Source organism: Acanthochromis polyacanthus, chromosome 5 (genome assembly GCF_021347895.1).
Source record: "Acanthochromis polyacanthus isolate Apoly-LR-REF ecotype Palm Island chromosome 5, KAUST_Apoly_ChrSc, whole genome shotgun sequence".
Lineage (NCBI taxonomy): Eukaryota > Metazoa > Chordata > Actinopteri > Pomacentridae > Acanthochromis > Acanthochromis polyacanthus.
Genome location: NC_067117.1, coordinates 14,823,403 through 14,841,631, shown reverse-complemented (window position 1 = coordinate 14,841,631; position 18,229 = coordinate 14,823,403). Strand labels below are relative to the sequence as shown.

The 18,229-nt window shown below is 41.2% G+C and overlaps 1 protein-coding gene across 1 annotated transcript in view; it reads right to left on the bottom strand.

The window, feature by feature from the left end:
- The window catches only part of col7a1 (collagen, type VII, alpha 1), a 76,474-nt gene extending 61,560 nt beyond the window's left edge, over positions 1-14,914 (bottom strand). The window contains exons 1-12 of the mRNA XM_051948548.1: positions 14,424-14,914; positions 5,766-5,838; positions 5,466-5,646; positions 5,230-5,386; positions 5,040-5,133; positions 4,790-4,948; positions 4,340-4,497; positions 3,849-3,978; positions 3,626-3,745; positions 2,536-2,691; positions 2,230-2,349; positions 1,976-2,125 (exon numbers count right to left, since the gene is read on the bottom strand). Of these exons, the coding sequence (XP_051804508.1) occupies positions 1,976-2,125; positions 2,230-2,349; positions 2,536-2,691; positions 3,626-3,745; positions 3,849-3,978; positions 4,340-4,497; positions 4,790-4,948; positions 5,040-5,133; positions 5,230-5,386; positions 5,466-5,646; positions 5,766-5,829 (1,489 nt within the window). The 5' untranslated portion in view covers positions 5,830-5,838; positions 14,424-14,914. The remainder of the gene's footprint in view (positions 1-1,975; positions 2,126-2,229; positions 2,350-2,535; positions 2,692-3,625; positions 3,746-3,848; positions 3,979-4,339; positions 4,498-4,789; positions 4,949-5,039; positions 5,134-5,229; positions 5,387-5,465; positions 5,647-5,765; positions 5,839-14,423) is intronic.
- Positions 14,915-18,229: the final 3,315 nt, after the last annotated feature.

Sequence of the window (18,229 nt, the reverse complement as noted above, 5' to 3'; positions counted from 1 at the left end):
AGGGATTTGATAGACAACCTTTTAGCCCGCCTCCCTCCCTGTCGAGCTTCCCTAGACCCTTGTGCCGTCAGAAACATGGGTGTAGCATGGCTAGGCTACACAAGACACAGACAAACCAACAAATGTCCGGCTCAGCTCTGTCAGGAAGACAGACTAGAGAGGGATGGACAATGAGCTACCACGTCATTTTAATGTTGTTGTTATATTTCTTTTATCAGACTTGAAGAGGAAAGAACACGTCTCTCAGATTGCTGCGGACAACAAATCACCATCCGGATTAGCTCCTCGAGACAAACACCTGCTTCTTTATGCTGTATGTGAGTGGAGGCCTTTTTCTCGTGACTGAGATGCACATTCATCAAATAAAAAGTGTCAGCTGTTTCCCCCAGGGGTTCACAGGTCAAAGAACAAAAAGACAAGATCACAAGAGCAGGCTAGTGGCTGCCTGACGGTAAACTGATAGAATAAGAGTTAAGATTGTACAGTAATGAATTCAAAAATGAATTCCATTATTGTATTTTCTTTAGTAATATAGTGCCATTGACTGATAGTTATATAGAGCTATGAAAGTAGTTGGGAATGTGGAAATTAATAAACATTTAAACACCCATCTGTAAATCTATTTAGAGTTTAAATAGATTTTAAGATGTCCCACAATGTTTAATGTATTATTTAACATTTTACAAATTGCTTTAGTCTTCTGAACCCCCAAAGCTGCATGCAGATTGGAAAGGCACGGTTTCTATTATAAAATGTCGAAATTGCACTATATATATATATATATAATTACACTATAAAGAATTGTCAGATTTTTATTTTTCCAATGGTCGCTGAACTCATCCTGTGTGACATTCCAATCCTTCGAAACACTTTACCAAATCTAAGAATAATATCGTAATTATATTATCAAAATCATTTTATTGTACATTTCTCATTGAAAGATTTACCAAAAAAATAAACACCAGTTCAGGGACTCTTAGACTGAATTGCAGGTTGTGTCTGCCTAGACAACACAGGAGATAATAAATTAGAAATATAAGTAGTGAAATAGTTGTATGTATCATCTGTTTTCTGGCTTTGTAACTTGGTTATACAGCACAAAAGACATTTTGTAATTACATCTACTTCTAGTGACGGTTATGCTGTTTCCATAGAGGTGCAGGACTTTGTTACAGTGAAAAATGAGCCCAAAGTAATTAAAAATGTGACTGTCAAATGAGCAAAAAACACCCAGAAACGACTTGGACTTGAGACAGTTAATAACTGTCAGTGGTGTACTAATGTATTTGGAAATAAATATAAGCCCTTCATCCAATGTGGCCCTCGCTTAAAACCCAGAAGTCAACATTTTCTACATCTTTTCATGATTAGAAGCGACGGACTTGTAAATCACAAACCACACACGCAAACACAACAAAGAGTTGCAACTTTACTGTTTTACAGAGGAATAAACAAGTCGGAGACACGCTCATCCAAAGTTGAAGTTACCGTGGCGTACCATATGTAAAGGACCATATACATCTCACTTCTTTGATCGCAGAATGAAGCCACACAGGTTTTCATTCCTGCCAGCTATCCGTTCATCTATTCAAATAACACGGGTCCAACTGAAGTGACACCATATGGGCATTACTCACGAAAGACAGATGGCGCGCGCATGTGTGTGTGTGAGTATAGTATGTGTGTAGGTGTGCCAGAAATGTTCCCTAAACAGACCTAAACAGTAACATGTGGAGGCTCTTTAGGAGAGACAAACAGCAGGGAAAATTTCTGGCCATCTTTTCTACCTCTGTTTTTTGTTCCCTCTGCTTCCTGTCTCTGTTCTTGGCAGGACACAACAGAGAGCAAGAACATTTTTAAAGATCTTTCTTTTACTACAGTTGCTAATTTAAGAAACACAACAGGACACTAAAATATAATCACATTTAGCAATGAGATGTTTGGTGTAGTGGTGAACTAATGAACGCAGACCTACCGATCTTGAACCTAGCTGTTGCAACGGGGCCCTCAGTGTTGCCTTCATACAGCGGGATGATGGTGACGATGTACTCGGTGTCCGGCTGCAGCCTGGTCAAAGTGTAGAACTCACCGTCACCGGCAACCTCCACGGTCTCGACGTTACGACCTTAGAGAGCAGAAAAACAGAAGCATGAGATACTTGTGCTCGATTGTGCCGATAAATGCGATAAGAAATGAAAGATGTTGCTCGATGCTGTCCTTTGTCCTGACCTGTAAAAGGTCCCCAGACCAGACGGTAGGCTCGGGCACCGCTGACACCTCTCCATCGCACTCGAACGCTGCCCTCTGACACCGTCTCCACTGACAACTGCTGCACGGCCTCGAGGCGCACTGACACATGCAAAAACACGAACACAGACACATGCGGACAATATGTGAAGTCATTTGTTAATTCCCACCACAAGGAGACAGTATCACAAATATGTATGTATCAAGTACAAATACTGGGTCAATCCCTTACCACTACATTTTGTGCAGAACCAAAGGTAATAATAGCAAACCACAGGATGGACTCACATGTGCGGGCGTTCAGGACAGATGGGGATGCAGAGTTTCGGGGGAACAGCGGGTACAGGCTGATCACATACTCTGTGTCAGGCTGAAGTGACTCCAAGGTGACAGATGTGGAGTCTGCAGACAGTGACTGCTCCAGCAGCTGAGTGGCTGGTTGACCTACTCATGCAGCCAAGCAACAGAGAGGACAAACAAACAGGGAGGACATGCACAAGACCAATTAGTATCTAAGAGCAAGTATGAAGTTTGAGAGGAATAGCTGACAGCAAGGTGCAGAAATTTGTTCACAATTTTATAAACTGTCTTCAAATGCAATTAGCTTGATAAGTCTTGAGCTTTGAGAGACCGCGCAGTTTGTGTGCATGCACGTCCTGTATGCAGGTGTTTGAATTATCTGTGCCAAACGTGCACAGTTCGCTGGACCTGGAAGGCACAGAAACGGGTAGAAACATCACACCTGTCATTACAGGATATACACTGTCCTCATTTAAATACTCTCTCTTACACGTGGCAGCCTAACTAGTCAAAGAGGAACTCAGTGTTAGAACAGAGACTGGCACTCCTGCCTCATGTTCGTTGGCAGAGATCTACATCTATACCAGCCCTCAGGGGCCACTTTTCTTCTCTTGAATCATGGCACACGCACCCAGACCTCCCGACACACCCTGTCTCGAGAAGCGTACGGACAAAATTAAAAATCCATGACATACTGTAAGTAAAGGTTTTCTTGGTCTGCCTAATTTCACAACCAGTGATGATAAAACGTATTTTATATTTTAGGTAGTGATTGGGCAATAAAAATCTTTACTGACAGCATATGCCTGGGGGAAGTTAGGTGTTACAGAGGTTTATGTTCATCATGCTCAACTTAAACTGCTACACATTCCTGGCATGGTTCCAACTTGCCACCAACAAGTTAAATGTCAGAGTAGCTTCTTTTCACACTTCATCTTCATTGTAATCCTTCACTCTGCTAATAGTAGCTGATGTTGTACTTTGATTTTCTGTAAAGAGAATATTGTGCGCATGTCCTGTACTAAACCAGAAAGTCAGACACACAGAAAATAGGAACAGAGATGTTGGTGTGCCTGACCTCGTGGGCCATACGTGAGTCTGTAGCCCTGGACAGGAGAAGAAGGCTCATCCCAGCCCACAGACAGAGAGAAGAAGCCTGCCTGGACCAACCGTAGACTGGAGACACCTGGCAATGACCCTACATAAGGGAAAAAACAAGACATTGTAGATGGGCGAGACTGCATTAGCGCTCTTTTTAAATGTCTCTCAGCTGACATTGAAGTCTATCACTTTTTACTAACTGGTTCGTTGTTTGGCAGAAGCAGACTCTCCCACGCTGTTAGGATACTGTGCGATGACAGTTACCAAGTAGTCTGTTCCTGACCTCAATTCTCGTGCAGTGAAGGTCCTCTGACTAGAAGAAACAGTCTCCTGCAGAACAGGTCAGAGGTTGTCTTTGTAAAGAGTCATACCTAAAACAAGTATTTGCAAAGTCTGCAACTGAAAATATAGTTAAGCTACGGGATTCTTCTATCTTTCTTGTGCCTGCCAGTGTGCACAGAAAGGAATTTCAGTCTTTGCTTTGCCACACTTTAATCTCTACAGTGTCTACATGAAGAAGATCCACCCACTGAACATGTTTATACTCAGCCTGAATCCACATGTTTCTCTAGCAAAGTGAGGTTGATTTTGGCTCCCACAACTGCAATTAACTACTTCAGTGTAGGTTATATGAAAGTGCTGCAGTGCATTTCCATCTGTGAAAACGATATCCTGCAATGCCTGGACTCACCTGGCGTAGCTCTGTTGTGATTGGCTGACCAAGGCCAGAGAGCGGCACATACTGGACCACATAACCACTGACACGTCCACCTGCTGCACTCCAGCGAAATCTCAGAGAGTCGGACGTCTGCCCTGTGAACTGTATGTTGGATGGACCAGAGAAGGCCTCTGAGGAGAGGAGAGGAGAGGAGAGGAGAGGAGAGGAGAGGAGAGGAGAGGAGAGGAGAGGAGAGGAGAGGAGAGGAGAGGAGAGGAGAGGAGAGGAGAGGAGAGGAGAGGAGAGGAGAGGAGAGGAGAGGAGAGGAGAGGAGAGGAGAGGAGAGGAGAGGAGAGGAGAGGAGAGGAGAGGAGCAGAATGAGACATGGAAAAAATGAAATGCACCTTTACAGTCTAAAATATCAGTTGCACACAGTTGTGACTGTGTAATCTTTATTATACTGATATTAAGTCGAAACATACCATCACTGGCGTAGACTCCTCCTGCTTTTGAACACACTCGAGGGCTCACAAGAGGAAGAAGTGTGTTCAACAGTTTGAAGTCTCCAACAAACGAGGTGAAATCATCGCTGGGCTGGGAGGAGATCTGGGCCAATTCATTCCTGTCTGCACTCTTAATGCCTAACAAACACAAATCACACTGGTTCATAAGCAAGTCTAAAATAATTCCAAACTACTCTGAGTAAAGAGAAACTGTAGACAGGATGCCTACCGACTGCAAACACATGCACTCCCTGACTCCGTAGCTTCTGTGCTGGTTCCTGCACACTGTCCTGTGACTTCCCATCTGTGATCAGGATGGTGATCTGAAAGTTAAAGAACCACAAGATGAATTATCAACATGTATATTAACTACGCTGTAGTATTATTATTAAATATGTGAAAATGGCTGTTCCTTAGACCTTTGGGACATCCCGACTGGATGTGGGGTTGAAGAAGTTGTCAGCGACAAACTTGAGTCCAGCACCAGTTCGTGTGTTTCCCCCTTTATAGTTTAGATTCTGTACAGCGTTGACTAATTCAGTGCCATTCAGGTAGGTAGTGAAGGTGAACTCAACCCTGGAGACAAAGCAAAGTGCATTAACAGACTTTAATTGTGATCCTGCAGTAAAGAGGGAAATATTGTTTTGTCATTTACCTTGAGGTGTCACTGTACTGTATGGCCCCGAACCGTATCCCTGAATCGCTGACAGAGCCGGCAAATGGCTTTATAATTCCAGCCATGAAGCCCTTCACCTGCAGGAAGTTTGCTCGGCCGATACTGGAGGATCCATCCACCAGGAAGACAATATCTGCTGCCTGTACATTATTACACCTGCCTGCATAGGGAGCACACAAAGAACAGAGATACTTTTTGCGCATTAACAGAACCACAAAACGTTTGGTATATTGTGGTGGTGTGATAGTAGAGGGACAATGACAGAAACATGCATTTTACCCTGAGCTTTAGCCTGTTTGATGGAGGAAAACAGGACAGTCACGGTGAAAACCCAGCGCCACATCTTCACAACCTGGACACACAAAGGCCATGCAAAACTGTTAACTCTTCTAACAAAAAAAATTACAAACTTAGGATGTCATGCAGCTTATTTTCCTGTTATTAGCTCTATCAGTCTATTAACCGGTAGTCAAATATAATTCCAATTATCTAGACACAATACTAAATGTAATATAGTAAGATATAAGAATTACAATGCACGACATACGTTCTAGCAGAATCTGTCGTCTTTGTTTAAACAACTCCTGCTTTTCCTCCTGTTGTATCTCCACTTCATATTAGTCTCTGTGCTCTAAACGTCTCTTGTTAGATTAAATGTTTCCATCCCTCTGCTACTTACTAGTCATCCCCAGTTTCTGCTGGTGGCATCTTCCTGTTCAGCTGCATCCAATTAGTCATTTGTTCCTCAGCATATTTTGAACTGACTTCAACCCTGTTATTTGTCAGACTCTCTCCGTTTCCTTGCAGTTCTAGTCATTGTTCTTGCCTGTACCTGTTCTGACCCACCTTGCATCTTTGATATCCTGCCTGCCAGCCTCATCACTTTCAACATGTTTGGTTGCTCTTAGTGAAGCCCCTTTTATTAGATCAGTCTGCTGCAGGTCTAAGTTCTGTTTGCATGCTACAGTTTCAGAGCTTTTAATTGTTTGCACTATAGCAGCACACCGAATAAATAATTCCTCAATAAGCATAATGACCAAACCTGAAGTCTGTAGTGCAAGTTAAACTGGAGGAAGAAACATTAAGTTATTAGAGCGTAGCCAATCTGAATGCCTTTCTAGATAATTGTGGTCAATTAAATGGTCCACACATGTATTTCTACAGCACTGGTTCTTCTGCTTACTATCTACTGCACTGTACTACCCATCACTTAGGCTTTTACTTAGTTTGATTTACTGCTGGTTAAACCACTCCAAATAGTCACCTCCATAAAGGTTAATTCAGTAATACTATTCTTATTATAAATGACCATTAAATCATAAAGTTTGTTATCGATGACTCGGGCCTGTCAGAAACATCAGTATCAGCATATATGTTGACTAATAAAGACAAAAAATGTTTGGGGTGATTTAGGAATGGTGCAATCCCGTAGTTATTCCCAGCAAAGCGGCTCTCACTCTGTTGTAAACAAAAGTGTACAGCACATGTAGCAGAGTATTTATGGTCATCAGATCCAAAAATCCAGCATCACTTGGGCTCCATCTATGACAGCATCATATGTTCACAAATGACACAGAAAAACGAGACAATTCACTCTAATCCCGGTTTTGCCCTTCCCGATATAAGATGGTTTTCAGATAATAAATTAGAAATCTGTCACGTGTTCCTCCCTAGTGATTTATGAGGCCTTAGTAGTGCCATGGATGATGATAACAGAGCTCATGCCAGATAAAATATCATCACAGTTATCATAATTATCATTAAACTATGTGTTAACAATCCACAAATCACTATCAGAATTTAAGGTAATAAACTACAATGTAACAACATATAATACATTTCTGGCAGTTATAATAGTCATAGCTTTCTCTTACTAAGTGGCTCTCTATTATTTATTCTCAATAGTTGTGATTTCAGGAGTTAAACCACAGATTGAGGTTTTTCTCTTTCACATTATATTAACGTGATTTGTGGTGAAACAAAAAAAGAGCTTAAAAGTGGTGAGCACAAGAGTGGGGTAAGAATAATGGCCACAAGGCTCACAAGATCTCATTGTAAGTTGATCTGATAAAACAGACAAACTTTAAACATCTCCTGAATGATAGAGATAAACTACGTATAATGCTAGACCTGAACCCTGCGTTAAAAACAGACTTTTTGTGTGTCATTTACACTAGACAGGGTTCCTTCATATGTTCTAGGCATGTGTGCTAGTGTGCATTGCCAGTCTATCTAAAAATCAATAAAAACACATTAATTGTCATTGTTACTGAGTACAAAGTGGGACTGAGTAAAATCTGGAGATACACTCTTTCTCTGTGTCACACCAACTGCTTTTACATTTTAAGGATAACAATGTTACACAAAGACTTAAATACATATTCAGAGAAACACAAACCAAGAATCCAGTGCTCTAGCAGGCTGTATCATTCATCAAATCTATCAGTCCTCTTTGCAGTCAAGAACAGACAAACAAAGGTGCTTTGGTCAGAAAGGCCTTTTCACTTCACAATACGCCCCCATTTCACCCTCAAACTTCACAACTCACAGTGTGTGAACATGAAGGATTTTGAAGTTCTGGTTTATCTGTATCTGTCTTTGGTTATTGTATGTGTGGAATACAGATGCCATATGAACAATATGTACCATTTTGAAATCGTGCAACAGGCCTTTGTTGTTCTTAAAGACAGAAAGCCTTTCTCTCTGAACAATATACTGTCAGCCCTATGCCACTCTGTCACCATGTTTTGCTCGCAACTTCTACCCACAACTACCAGTGTCAGATCATTGCAATGAGCTTTCATCAAGTGAAGAGAAAAAAAAATCCATTAGGGAAATCCAAATCACATTCACCTTTTAATAACAGCGATGCACGGACATGGACGCTACAGTAAATAGCCAACAGCTGCTTAGCCAAAGATCAAAACCTCTAACCTTCTCTGTAGGGCTACAGTGGTAGCCTAAATATACATATGCTATGAACAAAACCATAAGAAACCCTTTAGGTGGATGAAATCAAATGTACTTGGGGGATCAGCAAGGCAGCAACAGACAAGCTATTTTTGGAGCCTGTATAGGAATGTTAAGGAATCAACATCATATGGACTTTGGTAGTTTTCATTGTTGAACAGAAACCAGACAGTCAGCGAACTGCGTCAGAGCAAGACCACATGAAAGACAGCTGTTGTTGATACACGCTGACAGACCTGATAACTGTCACAGCAGACAGTAAACTACATTAAAGAGACCATATTCTTCACATTTACAGGTTTATTTATTCATTTACAATATTATTTCTAAAGTACATGTCTACATGCTTTCATGTTCCAAAAACACACTGTTTATTCGCATTCTGTACATAGCAGCAGCACCTTTTCCCATTGTCTGTCCAAAATGCTCTATTTTAGCGCCTGTCTTTTTAAGGCCAACCTCCAGAAAAGCCAAGTCTGCTCTGATTGGTCAGCTTGCCTGATGGAAGCGAGGCAACATTGGCTATCTACTGTATCCTCCATATCTATAAGAACAAACAGAAACATATAGCTCTAACACAAGCAGATCCAGAGACAAAATGAAGGCAGACAGAGGAAGCTGCTCATTCTTTAAAGGTCTGTCATCAGGCTGCTGTGTGTTACATGACGATGTCAACAAATAAAAGAAGAAAAGCCTGACCTACAATGCATCTGATAAAACTAAATTTGGCACAGAATAGGACTGCACAACATCTAGTTTTGTGATATTTTGTTTTTCTCCAAATGTATATTAAAAAACATCTCAGTGAATATGGCGTGAGTATGATTTACCAACTACAAGATACGGCCAGTGGACAAAGTACCACAGCCAGGTCCACCTACTCAAAGCAGAATCCATCATGTCCACTGAACTGTGACATTGTGGTCCTAAGCAGTCAATGCTCCTCTCATCCAGTATCACAGTATTTAACAGGAAGAGGCTCCACCTGGCGAAACAACCAGGTACTACTGCTAATCTAAAATACAGTTTCTGACAAGGAAACACACTAAAAACACAGAACATCCAATCCTCCTGATATGACATTTCAGACAGTGCTCTACTCGACATTACAAAAAGTTCATGACCATCTATATCACATAAAGAAGCAGCTTGAACATGATGCTTGTTTTCTAAATGCATCACAGAGCAATTCAGTTTTGAAGGGAAATACAGTGGGTTGACTTTAATAACAATGAAGTACTTTAAGTGCATATAATCAATGAGACTTGGTGTCAGCAGATACTAAATATTAGAAGATTCGGGTCAGACTGGGGCATAAAAACTTGACATCCCTACCAAGCAGCGACTTTTCTGTACTAAAATTCACAATGAGGCTTATGTAGGGCTCCAAAGTCTGGCTGGACCACAAGCCAGTTGTGACTACCTGATATTTCGCTTAGAACGGCTCTGTTTCAACTTGTGCCTTGCATTCTTGATATAGCTCTGGGATGGCAACTTGAGAAAAATAGGTGCTTGATGGTGTCAAATACAGCTTGTGTAGCAATCAGTCTTGACCTCTTTAGTAGCTGTATTAATTAGTATAATGCCTTTTGCAAAGTGAAACAATTAATTAGTTTAATCCCTATTAGTGAAACATCCCTGCCATTTACAATGTTTCTTAACTGATGTAACACTGGCAAAAGCAACACAGAGCTTTGTGACGCTGATTTAAACGGTCAAACAAATTAGTCGTGTTGCCTCATGTAGTGGCAACGATTGCCAGGCACTCCAAACAAAGGTCTTTTCTGTAGCTGAAATATTTCCATACAGCTGATGTTGTGTTTCTTTTTGCAATCACTTCTTCCTCATCGGTGTTTCTCTCCTGTTTCTCACCGTTTGGACAGTCTTCATGTCAAATGCTGTCTTTTACATAAAGTTGAGAAAAAACTGAAAATGAGAACCATGCTGCTTTTCTTTTCATATCAAGCAGCAAAAAAATGGTTCAAGGTATTATCCCTCAGTTCACATTGCACTTCCTGCATTGTGACTATTGCATATGATCACATTGCAATGCTAAAGTAGAAACAATAAATCATAAGGCTCTAGCGTGCACTCTACCTTCTCCACGCACAATAAGTAGTTGAATAATACACGGAAGCAAAAGGAAAAACTGAAAAAGTTTAATATGGGCTCTTTAAAGGTCTTCCACTTTGTTGTAGTACCAACTTCAAAGACCTAATTGCCTCTATAATAACTATTACAACCTCCACAATCATTATCCAACCTCTTTATCCATTGAATCTGGTGCCTTTTAAAGGAATATAAGCTTTCTAATTAATTGTGTGTCAGATAACATGGTCAATCTATTTTTTATGGCTGTTTATTAAGATTAAAAACAATACCAGCAACTGAAAGCCTAGCTTAGCATAAAGACTAGAAACTAAGACAAACACCTACTGTAGCCTGGAACTATCTGAAGGTAACAAAGTTCACCTACAAGCACCTCCAAAGCTCACGAGTTAGACATGTTATATCTTGTTGGTTTAATCAAGCACAGAGGTGTAAAAACATTATTCTAGACACTGTTACCATGATGCATCTGCTATACAGACACAAGGATCATTTTTTTCCTGTATTCGTGTTTGTCTGTTCTCATATATTTAAAACTGAGCACATACTGTGCATCAAAATTGTACAGAAATAAAATTGATGAATTGAACTCAAATCTAATTTAGAACTCTAACTAGATGCCAGAATTTAATGGTCTTGTCCTCTTTCAAACTTTCAGACACCGCCTGAAGCCAGAAGCTCATAATTACCCATAAATGCTTGTTCCCTCAGAAAGCTGTCGAGCCCACAAACCCAACAGTTTCAGCTTTTTTGTTGCAAACACGCAGTGCGGATATAAAGCTTAATACGTTCCAAATGTAAGCCCCCTTTCCCTTTTCAAGACTCAAAGGATATATTTTAAGATTCCTACACATATAAAATGAAATGATGTACAATTAATGCCTGACAAACCACACCAGCTTGCTTAACTTTCATGTTATTTTCCTCTTTCCTGTATGAAAGCTAATGAAACTATCTTTATTTCTGGTTACATAAGCCAGGTGTTGTGACCACAGTTTCTATCCTCAGCCATTTCTGAAGCAGTTGGTTAGCTTAACAGAATATAATTATAAGACATTAATGATCTGAGGGGCAAGAAAACACCAGCTGATAAAAGTGACTAAAAGTGGCAGTAAATTTTGAAAGCACTGGAAGTAAGTAATGAACTTCTATTCCTTTCTTCGTTTTCCTGTAACTTCCACAATGCACCCAGAAACCCAAAGCTATTTTAAGGCCTTCACCTAATCCGTGTGCACATATAGTCCTGATGGTATACATTCTCTCATAATTATTACCAGACCATGTGCCAAATGTGGGAGCGTCCCTGATAAACGCCCCTTTTTTTCTTACAGAATGAGGAAGTAAACATATTCATCAAGCCTACATTAAGTTAATTTATAGTCTGGCTGCCACACCTGGAATTTTATAAGTATGGGTAACTGGCTTACAGACATGACCACGCCTACTACAGGCCACCTGGGAAATGAAACCAGTGAAGTGGGTTAAAAGGTCAAAGCCACAATAGCAAAGTGATTGTCAAAGTCCTCTTAACAAGCATTCAAGTGAGGGCTTAATGGGACAAAAACAATAGGCATGCAAGGACATTGACAGAGGAAGAAAAAGACTTTAAAAGGGATGAAAAAGATTTCAAGACTCATCCCCAAACCTCTTGTGGGAGCTGTACAGAGGCTTGACTGTGCTTTCTAAAAGTTCAGCTCAGGCAGGATCACAGAGCTGTGGTTTGGTAGAGATGCCATTCTCCCAGGGGGGCAGCAGGCCACAGGCCACTGCAATGTGACAGAGTACAGGATTGTGTAAGAGCTGGGCTCCACCGCCATAACACTGGTCCAGGGGACAGAGAGAGAGCGACACGAGTGGACAAGGGGATGGAGGGGTCAAAGGAGGGCGAGATGTCACAGCAAATTACCTAAGCCGGCTGCAAAAATGCTCACACACCAGGATTTTGTGTACTTAGTTCGTACCCAAAAGCTGTTGCTTTCAAGAACAGAAAAGCCCTGTTCAGAGATCATACTGGGGTGTTAAATATGAGATTGATCCAATCACATTTGACCTCTCAGGACAAGTACATCTCTCACTTCTGAAACTAATGGTTTCCTCAAACCAACTAAACAACTACTAAAAAAACGGCACTGCCATGACCCCTTGTTGGAACAAGTTTCAAGCTGAGCTCTGATCTGATCTGATCCTCCTGTTTAAGTATTTCACAAGCTTTGTATGACTATTTACAGAAGCCAGACGGATTAAATCAAGGAAATGACTGCATTCATCATCAAAGAGTTATGCTCCTCATTGAATGAGGTGAATGGACAAAGACACGTCAGATTCTCCTGGCTTATAGCAGGTTTAGTCCAACAAAAACACAGATATAGAGCGACCTAATTTATTTTATTTATCTATCTAACCTTTATTTTACCAGTTCTCGTTTTCAATAGCGATCTGGTCAAGAGGCCACATACAACAAGATGCACATTTTACATATACAGCAAATCGAACAGTATTACAAAAACAAAACACACAAAGAAGTTTAAAAATAGAAAGGCTAAAAAGGACTGTTTTAAATAGAAAGGCTAAAAAGGTTAAAAACAGGTACAGTGGTCCTGAAGCGTTTCTCTAGCGGATTTTTTAAATTACGAGTGATATGTATGAGGAGAGTTGTAGGGACTTTTGTGGAGAGTTCCAGCTGTTAGCAGCAGAAAACTTTCAGGATGAGGAGGTGAATGAAACTGCTGGAACAAAGAGTACAGGTAGAGCTATGAATGGTAAGTAATGAGCATAGATAAGGTGGCGTTTTACCGAGGAGGGTTTTGCAGATGAAGAGAAACCAGTGTAATTGTCTACAGGAGTGAAGAGAGGGCCAGTTCACCAGTTTGTACAATCTGCAGTGGCGGGTGTTGTGCAAGTACTAATTGCTTAAAGCATCCCTCTTACAAGTATCTGAAAGTAATGTTCTCTTCTTAAACCTCAAATGTGGGCAACACAGAATGTTCCCCAGTAAACACATCAAACACGCACAGTAACCACCAGCAGCACCAGTCCTCCACAGACAACACAGAGTTCAGATCCATCCACCAACACTGTGGCACGCCACAAACTTCACCAAACAGGGCTGCAAGAGTGCAGTAAATCTGGGAATGTGGGAGGGTGAAGGTGAGGCAGAAAGGAAAAGTCGAATCAGTTATGCAAAATGATTGAGACATTTTTTTTTAAAATCACGATATTTCAGGGGATTTTTCCAGTGTTGTGTGAGCCAAACCACAGCAAAGACATGAATGCCTTCAGATGTTGAACAGACAATTTGAAACTAATCAAGACACAAAGGCAGAGGAGGAAGTGGAGGAGTGAGATTCTCTTCCTCTGTGCAGCATCATGGTGCAATAATGCTCACTCACTAAATAAGTTCAGCTGAGGTCAGTCATGTCCTGAAGACTAATGCAGAGAGGTTTTGCAAGGTTTTTTCCCCCTTTGACATTCTTTCATTCAAAAATGCAATGGTTTGTTTGTAGTCTAATCACCCTGAGTGATCTGATGCCAGATTTCATCTGAACCACTCAACAGCAGATTCTTTATTCCAGTTCCATTTCAGAAATAAGATGATGATGATTTTATTTTATTATTTTTTGCCTGGTCATGTTCAAGGTCAAGGTGTATTGCTGCAGGGAAAGTAATAATCCAAGGAGTGGTGCACTAGTTGGTCAGAGTTAGTGGATGTATATTCAAAGCTGATGGGCGCCCCGCAGATGGACACAACATTAAGAGGTGCAGATTGTGCAGCCTGCAATGCATCTTGCAAATTGCGCATTACTGTACCCTGATAAAGAGGCTCAATACTCTGATCAGCCCGCCTGAGCCTCATCCTACCTGCTGATCTCTGCTCCGTGCTCCTGGCCACAGCCTGCCGCTCCACACCTCTCCACCTGTGGCATATCCAGCCCAGACTCTCCGTGCAGTCAGCGGCCGCTCAGTCGCCGGAGTCCAGCGTCACAACTTGAAAAAGTACAAAGCAAACGCCACGGTCATCCGCTGCAGCTCAAACACCCAACTCCAGTCGCTGCATCCCTGCGGGGGTCTGAGAAGACTGGGAACGCTGTTTCTGCTTCCCCAGGCTGCCTCGGTTGGCGTTGGTGGAACACAAGCAGCAGCAGAACAGTCCAGACTTGTTCGGATGCCTGAAGGGGAGTCCTGAGCTCTCCGTTTCTGCTCGGGTTTTTTTTTTTCCAGCTTCACTCTGATTGCCTCTTGTCCCTCCCTGCTGCTGACTGCATGAAACCCATGATGTAACCACGTGAAGCTGAAACATCACGCTAATGTCTCTGTTGCATTCTCCAGGTGAGACAGGACACCTGGAGTCACGTGATTTTACGCAGCGTGACTATCTACGGCCGGATCACATGATTTATGGTGGCCGACTGGAGATTGACAACAACGACAAAAAACAGTAATGTGCACCAATCATCAGAAAAAGTTTCACACATTACGGCTATTTGCATTATCTAGGTCTATCTGTTGTTGTTTTGTGTGATTATTTATTTTTTCAAAATGCTGCAGCCACATCTTGAATTAATCCACCATGAATCAGCCTCTCAGCCTCAGAAATCGAACATTTCTTTATACTTGTTTGTCCAGTGCTACTACTTAGTAGAAGGTCAGTGAAAGAATGAACTACTGACCTATACTTTACTGCAGAGATAAGAGAATTTTTACTTATTCAGTGAATCAGTTTATTATTCCATTTATCAGTTGTTGTTGTTGGTGGTGGTGGTGGAACATTTGCATGCAGTTATATTGCACAACCCAAATCCTTGGCAAAACTTAAAGCTTTTAGTGTTGTAGTTGCTGGTTGGAGGCAGAGGAAGTGATTTTAAAAACAGTAGCATGTAGATAGTGGAAGTGGAGGAGAAAGCTGTGTGAAATGTGTAGCCAGTGTCAGTCTTATTTTTGCAGTCTTCATCCAGTGAGTCAGACTGCAATGAAAATGGCTTAAATACAGCTCTACACCTTTGCTTCCTTTATAATGTGCAGATCTAAGAAATCCTTAACTCTCTATCCTGTCCCTGTCATTGCACCTGCTGCAGCCAGGCACACCAGCTCACCTACCACTCTGCTCAAGCACTGTCAATGCTAAGGTATATTGGAGTAGTTTAGCCACATGTGCTCAATCTGGAAATTGATGATGAAGAATAAGAATGATACAGTCCACCCTGCAAGCTGACAGGACTGCTTCTTTAGGTTCATAAGATATGAAACCACCGAAGTCTGAATCAGTGTTTTTCAGGATTGTCACCCGAACACTGTGGTTTCGAGGCAGAAATGCTTAGTCATGCATTGACTGCTTATTTCACTCATAATGTGTCTTCTAGCACATGTAAACACTACAGAGAGGAAACAAGAAAAAGGAAAATGACTTTCACTGGAGGCGATCTTTAAACCAAAGACAACAGACTTCAGTGAGAAAACAGAGTATTTCTCGAACCTCCATGGGAGGCTTTCATTTTATTTTGCATCATCCTTTAAAAGCAAATTAAATAGCCTGACTTTATCTCATATCAGATAAATAATAATAAACTAGTAGCCCCAGGTCTTAACATATGAGTCACTGAAATACCTTCTGTTAAAAGCTATTAAATGTTGCCTGATCATCAGACTGCAGAGCCATTTTGTTTCACTGAGCAAATGAACAGATGTGAGCAGTAATTCAGAGAGCTGGAACCAATTAACACCAGAAACCAAATAATGGTAACACATATACACATCAGCAAGCGCAGGCTCCTAAAAATATTGTCTGTCATTTAGCTTTGTGAGAGCTCATGAAGGCAGCTTGGATAGGCACATTTAACTTCCTTACTGACACAAAATAATATCTCAGTGCATTCTGTTCAATGCGTGACATACCGATATAAACGAGCCACAGTCTTTCTTTTACTAAAACTTGTAGAAATGCCTCATGTGAAGAAACATGTTCTGTCAATGTCACACAGATGAAGCTGTCACTGGAGTCAGACTGGGGGTCAGAAATTGCAAAAAGGAAAAATTTCATGTGATCAAAGATGCCTGAATGGCTTTGACGAGACATCAGCAAATGTTAGAAAGAGGCTGGGTTTTATTATTGTCTTCTTATCCAAGACTCTGACTCCCTTCTCTTGGGTTTGGGATTGAATGCTCAGTAATAAACTTCATATTTGTACAGAAGACGGCAGGTGTCAGAAAAAAAACTACTGTCGCAAGATCAAGATGCTGCTTTAGTAGCGCAGACATGATTACACGTTGGAAGCAAAGAGTTTGAGGCAGGATCATAGCAGAGGGATTGCTCAAATGTGAACAAGAGATTAGGCCCAAGGCTTAACCAAATAGCGGGGAAAAAGCACATTTTCCCATGCTCTCAGAAATAGAACATCACAAAAAGTCCCCTGGCTATCCTCTGTTCCATTAGCATTTGAGTTATTAAAAGCATGCTAATGTCAAAAAATTATTATATGATTAGGTCTTACCACTCTTAGCAAGTAATGTACACAAAAATATTCTTGGTATGACAAATAAATTCCCAAAGCCTCAATGTTTCCTGAAATGTAAATTCAAATCTAAGTTAAAACTATTTTAATAATAATAATAATAATAATAATAATGGTTACATTTATATAGTGCTTTTCAAGACACCCAAAGCGCTTTACAATGAATCCATCATTATTCATTCACTCACACATTCTCACTCTGATGGTGGTAAGCTACATTTGTAGCCACAGCTGCCCTGGGGCAGACTGACGGAAGCGTGGCTGCCAATCTGTGCCTACGGCCCCTCCGACCACCACCACCATTCACACGCATTCATACACCAGTGTGAGAGCACTGGAGGCAAGGTGGGTTAAGTGTCTTGCCCAAGGACACAACAGCACATGACTAGGCGAGAGTGGGAATCGAACCGCCAACCCTTCGATCATTGGACGACCCGCTCTACCACCTGAGCTTTTAAATAAAGAGCAATTAAAGGAGCTTTAAAAAATTTTTTTAGCTTTGGTTCAGTAGCTGGACCACACCTCAATTATACGCCTCTGTCCTTCCCACTTCTTCATTCTCGCTTCTCGTGCCCCACCCACCCTCCCTATACTTCTACCTCCTTCTCCTGTCTTCTCCTTTTCCTCGGGGGTCCGTCGGCCTGGGAGCTGCAGCTGATTTCCTACTATCTTTCCCCCCCACACTGCATCAGCTCAACTCAGTCATCACCACCATAACAATCCTTTGCATCCAATAAGCAATCAAGCTTCAAATCAATGGTGCTGTCCTTGCTAGTGGACCTACCAATTTAATCAAAGCATCAGTTTTCTCAAAGGGTAAACATATCATTCAGAGTATATATTTGTTGTTCATAAAAATTAGCAGTCTACTTCACTATGTCAACACTTTAAGTCTATTATCTTCCTGCCAAAAACTGCCACCCCCATCTACCTTAACCTCTATAATTCACGTCAACACAAATTAAACTCAACTGTTCTTTACACAGCAGCGTCCCACTGTTACTTCTTATTAGTGGGTTCTTTACTGTTGCCATAGAAACACACGCACATCCAAACTCTATGCTACTAAAGCCGCAGTTATCTTCTGATTTCATGCATTTTATGTAGATAAACCACACTGCAACTTATCAACATGCACCTGAAAATCCAGAGTGAAGT